This window comes from Hylaeus anthracinus, unplaced genomic scaffold, assembly GCF_026225885.1.
Source record: "Hylaeus anthracinus isolate JK02 unplaced genomic scaffold, UHH_iyHylAnth1.0_haploid 4, whole genome shotgun sequence".
Lineage (NCBI taxonomy): Eukaryota > Metazoa > Arthropoda > Insecta > Hymenoptera > Colletidae > Hylaeus > Hylaeus anthracinus.
Window position 1 is genome coordinate 5,177,229 of NW_026535289.1, and position 8,755 is coordinate 5,185,983.

General features: G+C 33.8%; 1 protein-coding gene across 3 annotated transcripts in view; it reads left to right on the plus strand.

The window, feature by feature from the left end:
* The window catches only part of LOC128894561 (lysophosphatidylcholine acyltransferase), a 25,328-nt gene that overhangs the window by 9,720 nt on the left and 6,853 nt on the right, over positions 1–8,755 (plus strand). For 2 of the 3 annotated variants that reach the window (XM_054156392.1, XM_054156393.1), the window contains exons 2-3: positions 6,622–6,836; positions 8,272–8,384. In XM_054156392.1, coding sequence (XP_054012367.1) covers positions 6,622–6,836; positions 8,272–8,384 — 328 coding nt within the window. The remainder of the gene's footprint in view (positions 1–6,621; positions 6,837–8,271; positions 8,385–8,755) is intronic. The other variant, XM_054156391.1, reaches the window with a different exon arrangement.

Sequence of the window (8,755 nt, forward strand, 5' to 3'; positions counted from 1 at the left end):
TTACCAGCCTTCTGAATTCTTAACCTGATGGCTATTACAGTTTATCTATATGAAATTCAGTAATTAACAAATTTTCGTATTATTTGCAACTGTACTTTAAATAAAAATATTTACTCGTTATTTACTTGACACAAGTCTCAACCTGATGGCCATTACAATTTGTCTATATGATATTAAATGGCTCACAAATTTTGCTTATTGTTGGTCTTCTAAGTGCATCTACTTGACAATTATTAGCTGCAAACATTCATTTCGTGCCTTTACTTTATAACTTTACTTTAAATAAAAATATTCATCCTTCAATTTGTCACATTCAATAATAACGAAACACGCAGTTTATTTCAATAGTTTATTTTCCAACTAACACGTACCCTCTCGGAATTTTTGACTGAGGGTTGGTTTCTCTTTATAAATAAATAACTTTTTTAATCTTGAAAGTGCTCTGCAGACGCGGGAACGTTTCATTTTTACTGCATTTTTATTCGCAGAATGTGTCACGAATTATTAAGTCTACCAGAGACCTGGGCAAATTTCATTAGGGGTAGAATGGGGTTCAATTCTGTGCCTTTTTATTCAAATATTTATGCGTAGCTTAATTACAAATATTTACTCGTTAGTTTGTATAATAAATGAAAGCCACGGAATTAATTTCTGTACTTAATATTTAAAATAAAAATAGAGAATATGACTTAATGTTATTTTTGTTGGTCTTTATGATCAACTGTTTTCGTAGCAGGCCACTTGGGATAGTATAGATAGTTAATAACTAAGGGTGTGCGGGATGGAATCCCGAGAATTTCAAAATCCCGAATACATCCGGGATTCCCGCGAATTTCCGAAATACCGAAACCATTCGGGATTCCCGACAATTTCGAGATCCCGTAAATGTTTGGGATTCCCGGGAATTTCGAAATCCCGCAAATGTTTGGGATTCCCGGGAATTTCGAAATCCCCTACATTCGGATTGCTGAAATTTTCAAGAATAACAACACTTTCGGAAATCCCAGATATTATTCTATATCCCGTACATTGTCGGGAATCCCGGATTTTTGCGGGATCTCGTGTATTCTCGGGAATCCCGAATCAACTCGAGAATCCCGAATATTCTCGGGAATCCCGGATATTTTCGGGAATTCTGGACATTTTACGGAAATCCTGAATATTTTCGGGAATCCCGCACACCCCTATTAATAACTCACTCATAACTCATTATAACTCACTGGTTACGACCACGTTCGACTGTTTATGATGAATTGCAGCAGCTTTCCTGTGGATAAAGCCTTAAAGGTTTCTGCTGCCGGTACTTTTACCTTAGTAGCTCGTAGAATTGAAGTCAGTGACATTGAAAGTATGCGGCGGGGTGTATTCTAACGTATGCGAACCATTTCAGCTGACGATTAAGGACGCAGAACGAATGAAGAACGATCATATAAATAGTTACCCCGTTTGTCCTTGTTGCCGAGTGAAAGTCGTTTTTATCCTTAAGTAATGTGCACTTGCTTACCTTCACAGGAAGCTCAAAATGGTAACCTTCAACCTAAATACGAACCTACACTGGTCGCGTCATAAATTTCTCAATCCCTCGAATATTACGATAACGGTCCACAACATTCATTAACGGTCTTCTCCTTGCTAAAGTATTTCGACATTGACGGTGGGTGGTGAATGAGTAAATGTTTTTACGTAGCTCTTGTATTAAAAATTTGATAGATTCGAATATGAGACAGATTCAATAATTCTTTATAATTAGACTGCGGATCTTTATGCATTTATAGGAAATTTGAATGTGCAAAAACCTACAAAATGCAAACAATATGCAAGAATATAAAAAAGATTGAAAGTAAAGTTCATGTTATAATATTTGCAGAATAAAATAAATTCCTATTTAGGTATAATTTTTGTAGGCACGTTCGCGAAGATTTTATTTTGCATAAAGATGTATTATTTCGCAGTCTACTTATAATACAATTAGTAGATTTATGATATAAATTTTGGGATAATTTATTTGAAACAATAGGTACCTTGAAACAATGTTTAAAATACCAGTGTTATTGTTTTCATAACGAGTATATATTACACTACAAGTAAAACTGCTATCAGTGAGTCATAATATCGTACCTACTTATAATACAATTAGTTTTGATACAATTAGTAGATTTATGATATAAATTTTGGAATAATTTATTTGAAACAATAGGTACCTTGAAACAACGTTTAAAATACCAGTCTTATTGTTTTCATAACGAGTATATATTACACTACAAGTAAAACTGCTATCAGTGAGTCGTAATGTCGTAATAAATATTAATGGATTATTTTAATGGCCCAGAAATTTGCAATTTCATTCTTTATACACAGTGAAATACAGAATCATTATTTTCGATGTTACTATATTTCCACATAAAAACGGCCTTGATATTTAAAATAGTAGTTCGACTATCGTTATTGCAAAAGTGCCCAGGTCTGGTCAATTGGAAGGGTCTGCCCACTCTCTGACTTTCATCGGGTTTTCACGGACAGAGAATTTCAATACCATGTCATAAACGATTATTGCCTTCCTTTGTGTGCTTTTTAGCAGATACACGCGTGCCAATAATAATTGCCATCTGAGAAAACCGGTTATTTATTGATTTTAAGAAAAACTGTTTCGTACGAAATATTACGATTACTAATAATTTTTCTTGCAATGTACATGTACATGTTCTCTTATTTTTCACTTATCGACATATTTTTTTTCTTTTCAGAAACGAGAAAGTAAACAATCACATTTTCAGAGTATTCATAAATTTTACAATTCTTATTATTGCATGAGGTCCAAAAGATTGCCAGGCAAAATTCAAAGCAGATCAATAGAAAAGTGTAAACGGTCCATTAGGACCACACTATAAATAAAGAAAAAGAAAGAAAAGAAAAAGCATGTCAAAATATTTATTCGAAAAAGATTATATATTTATAACCTTGGAATGACCTTAATGTGACTTTGAAATGATTTCCAGTCTTAACAAACAATAGATACAAAGTGTTTAATCCTCCTAACCCTTAGTATTATTTTAATTATAAATTACCATTGTAATGTTTCTACTTATTATCTCTTAAAAATAAGTAACACACATTTTGTAGATGTAGGTCACTTCAAGGTTACCTAGTTGCAACCCATTAAATTCGTCACCTTATCGATTACAACACGGTACTAAAAAAATACTCGTTGCCATATAAAATATTCAATGTAACCTTGGTATTTCGACTGCGAGACGTGAGAAAAGTGAAACGATTTTATTCGACGAGTATAATGAATACACGAGTTACCTCAGCTGACAATTATTATAAATAATAGGTGGCAAAGGACAGATTTTTCTGGTAAATCTAATCATTTTGATCACGAAGAGCAATGTTTTGAATCAAGGAAATATGATTTTCACAACCATAATGATTGAGTGTGACTAAAAATTTACATTGTTTCATTTCATTTAAGAGTCGAGGATGATAAAAAGATACTCTGCTCGAGATAATTAGAAAATCTTCATGCTTGTGTCTCGAATCGATTATCAAATACTCATTTTTATGGAATATTTAGTTTGTATATGTTCGGTAAGGTTAAACATACCGATTACTTAATTCTTGTTATTTCTGATTATTTTGGGCAGTGTTAAAAGATGGAACGCGACTCAAGCTTCATTAGAGATTCTCGAAAATTCATCTTTTCTGGCTCCACGACATATACACTACATGGTTTTCATAATAATAATAACAATTATCATTCATAGACAAACTTGTGTGTATACGAACTAACGGATGATAATTTTGCAGTCTCGAATAAGCGAACACGTACAGCGACTCCCAGAAATATTCGGACACTAGTGTATGGTTAGCTTTGTGACTTAATATCGTAGTTATTAAAAAGGCAATTGTCTTCGTTACTTTTTCCAATAGTAAGTCATTTATTAATGTTATTAAAGATGTATACATTAATCCAAAAATTTACATAAATTACGAAGGAAAAAGTAACGAAGACGATTGCTTTTTTAATAACTACGATATTAAGTCACAAAGCTAACCATACACTGGTGTCCGAATATTTCTGGGAGTCACTGTATTCTTGAACGTAACAGTGTCGTGGCACTTCTTGAAAATTCTACTTCCTCTTAAACGTGCAAACTTTCTACAATTAACTGAAGTACCTCTATGAAAGATAGTCGACAGTTTTTATTTTACAATAGGTACTTGCAGGCACAATAGACTAATAGAAATACGTTTAAAAGATGAAAGTGTGCGACGATTAACGAAAGGTTTTTAGTAGAAACTTTTACTTTCATACAGAGTCAATGCAATCTAAGTTTAAGTACTAAAGTTGCAATAATGAGCTCGATGTCATGGTATTATACGCGTGTATAAAGAAAACGAAAACACACAGTTAAAAGTTAAAACCTTCTAACAGCAAGTTTATGTACGTGGTGAATGGGAACATCTGTATTACTACTAACAAAATCTGGAATAATGGGACAATTGTACGTTACTAACTGGCACTGTTAATGTCACGGTAAACACGAGTTGGAACACAATTGTTTTTGCCGCGAGGTTTCGTGAAAACGTTCGCCGTTTAGAGTTTCTTTAACGCTTTACGATGCTGGCAGGCGCTTCGTGTTTATATTCATTTCTCTCTGTTACTTTCCTCTGGATTCCTTTTCACTCTCTCTTTTCTTTGCTTTTATCACGACAAAAATATACCGACGGCATTCTACCTTTTTATTATTTTGCTGCAAATGGACTGCCGAATATATCGCGGAAACATGTTCGTATAGAGTTGGGCAAATATAGAATTGGTCTTTATTCGAGTATTAATTGAGAAGTTAAATATAGAGTTTGTTTAAATATCGCTTGAGTAACGCAGACGTTTATTTGTTATTTTTTTATTTAAGTATAGGAAAAAAGAAACACAAAGATGATTGATAACGATTGGTTTGCTAGTTTAATTTGCAACTGCATCGATATTTTCTTTGGCTTTTTGTATTATTGTTTTTTTTTTTTTTTCGAAAACAAAGTGTTCGCAACTGGTAATTGATTTTAAGAACGACTCGTTTAATATTTAATTATTTATCCAAAGGTGTATTGAACTTGGTCGGGTTGATCATGGTCGCGAAGGAAATATACGTTCAACTTGTTTCGAAAATGGTAGGAGATTATTATATCTCGGACCTAGATTTTTAATAAATTATAGCATGTATTTTTCCCTATATTTTTTTATTTTAAACAAATAAGTAAGAAATAGAACAAATAATAAATAGTCGTACTATTCTAAATTATCGATTTAGATTGTTCAAACGATTGTCTCTTCCCTTATTTAAACCTTCGAATAATAATTTCTAATTTAAGCAATTATTGAAATAAAAATTCGTTTAAGTAATGCCCAACTCTGTATTCAGGCACTATCGATGGAAAACAAAGTATACGACAAATGTCGTAAACTTTCACACTACAATGTCACGTGGCGCAGTAAAGTTTCACTCTTGTGCAAATTAACCGACATCGAAGTTCTCTACCATACGCGGAACACGGTTCAACGAATCGCCAAAGAGAATTCTCGATGTACCCTCAACCTCGAGAGTGAAACCAATGCAAAGAACTTGCTATTATGAAAGAAAAAACGAGCAATACAGCGATTCACTCGAATACAAATCAGAGGACCGTTTTTCAAAATTTGAATTATCGCAAGGCGATAGACACTTATTTAAGGGATTATAGTCCAGTCACTTTAAATTTATCACGAAGAATCGAAGATATTTGTATCAAGTTCATTTTCTACCTACACATTGATAATTGTTCACTTATTTCTGAGTAGTTTCACAAAGGTCAGTTTTTCGTGGATATCTCGGGATTTATCCTTTTTACTACAAAAGTATATATATATATCAAAGTTGCAGATGATGACATTTTTTGCAAAAAAGGTGGTATGAGATTTTTTCATATAGTCAATACTTTATGCATAATTTAAAGCGAAGAGTGTCAACTTCGGTTCGCTGGGTAACATGAATGTAATTGTCTCCCCGTATGTGAGAGCGTTACGTCTAAAAACTATTCACTGTACGAAAAAAACTTGTAACACTTTTTTATAGAAAATTTCCTCATCTTCAACTTTGATAATAACTATTTTTACAATAATCACGATAGTTTCAAAGATATTTACGAAAAAACTTGCACCTGTCTGGACTCGTACAGAATCATCCATTCGATCTAATCGAAATGCATTTATTCAACAATATAAGATGCTATTCATAGCATCTTAATAAATAAAATACACCCTCAAAATCCGCTCGACAAATATATCTTCGTGATACTGTACCCTGTGTACTTTAATTCATGTCAGACTGGACTATTACGCCACTTTTACAGCGTAAAAGAATCGGCACTTTTTTTTCTAGTCGTCTCCATAAAATCTCAGTTTGAATAAACTTCGAGACGGTCGTAAACGTTTGCCAATAGTAAATAACTCGTTACGATGGCAGTTAAGAATCGTAGCCCTAGGCTCGAAGTCATCCGAACGAAAGTAAAGACTCGAGGAAACGCAGAAACGTGACGCAACGCGATATCGGGATGCGTTTAATCATGCTCGATTGACACCTGCAGCAAAATTGTGCCCTGGCTGTGCTTTATGGGCCGACTGACTTACCAAGCAGGAGGAATGCGAATCGTTGTCCGCGGAAAGCAGGCCAGCAGGTCCGAGGCACCGATCTTGGTGGTTGCGCCCCATTCAACCTTCATGGACGGTGGAATTGTCTACATAACTGGCTTCCCTTCGATCATCGTAAGACGAGAATCGGGACTGAACCCGTTCATCGGAAGTATGTGCCAATTATTGACAAAATTCCAAATTCACTAATTCGATTAATCCACTCCGGATAATTATAACGAGTCTGAACGTCGCGCGAGACAGGGTGGTTCTAGAAACCATGGCTCGTGGATAGTATACAGCTCCTTTTCATGACGAGATCAAATGGTTGCCAAAAGGAGCTCTAGGATTTTGTCTTTTTAATAAATTGGAACAAACGTATCCGATTTTTATGCTTAACCTTCTACGAACTTGCATAACTTTCAGGTCACGTGCTAATATATCGAGATTCTACTAAATAATTTTAGTTTTTTCATAAGATTACGTATATGTCTTAATTATGCAGGGTGGACGATTTATCTGAAGACGTTGAAATATTTCGGGAACTATGCATCGGATCAAGCTATGTGTACCTGGCATCCGACTTTTCAAGAATTAATTTTTTTTTTTTTTTTGTAGAAAATGATAGCATTTCGTTTGTACTTGATTGTACCACCAATAGTTTCGTTTGCACATTCATCAATTAATAATTAAAAAAAGATTCAAAAAATGGTCAGCACCAGACATTGAGATTTTTGTAAATCTGTTTTTTCCGTCTTCTTTAGAATCGTTTGTACTCGTTTGTACCTCGATAGTTTAAATTTCACAAGCAATTGTTGATATGCGTAAGAGAGGAGTAAATTAATTTTCAAGATTTTTAAAATCTGTTTGCAAAATTGTATGAAATAACAACAATAATATAAGTGTTACGCACTTTAGAAGATAAGGTATACCTTCATTCAAGTTTAAATCTTTTTTTCTGTATCTGTTAAAATATGATTTTGCATAAACATCGCGGTCTACTGATAATTAATAACAATTTTGACGACGGCTGACAGCACCCATCAACCTGAAATATCAAAGTAAAATTTCGTATTTGCTTGGGAAGGCGACAAGAAACCTTGTCTCGGTTTCCAGGATCACCCTGTACGATTGTTTATATAAAATCGTAGGTACTTTATCGATCAAAGAAAATTGCGTCCCTAATATATATATAAAAAACCGAATAAGTTCCTCGACTTGGTTACTCCAGGGTTGTTCCCATTCACCACGATACACGTATACTTTGTGCGTGGTTTAAAGAAAACTTTTCCTTCGCCTGTTTTAGAGAAATTCGATAAAGAGAATTCTTAAGATAACTTTGACAAAAACAAAAAGATGTAATAATATTACTCATGATGTCAAAAATACGAATGAATATAACACGTAGAGCCATAATACATCTTTATATATACACAATAGTATTTTTTGACAAAAGTTATTGCATTTTATCATCGACAATGGCTTAGATGCCGAAAAATAAAACAGAATCGACGATACCATAGAGATTACATCCGAACTAATTTAATTCGTAAACCACTCGTATTCGTTTGATGTATTACATGCATGTGTCTGTGGTGTACTCGCAGAACTTATCAACTATACGCAACCGGTCTACGTTTGGAGGGACGACCCTAATTCACGACAGAATACGATCAAGGAAATTATCGAAAGGGCTACTTCGAAAGAGGATTGGCCGCAGGTATCGTTGACAATATAAATGAGGGAATATTTCGATTAAGAGCAATTTAGTTTACCATGGCTCTCGTTTTACCTCAAGTTTAACTACGAACGAGTTTGTAGATCCATAGAACTATTCATAGACAGTCCCATACATATTCGTAGCCACTATGTCTATTGAAGAAAGACTAAATTAAGTGATTGGTTTGATGTTTCCAAATAAATACTTCGTTATAAATATGTACATGAATAAACTTTAGACATATACATATTTGAAAATAGAAACTTGTAGAATATAGACATACAGGTGTACACATTTGAAGATGTCTACTGAAAAAAGACTAAATTAAGTGATTGGTTTGTTGTTTCCAAATAAATCCTTCGTTATAAATA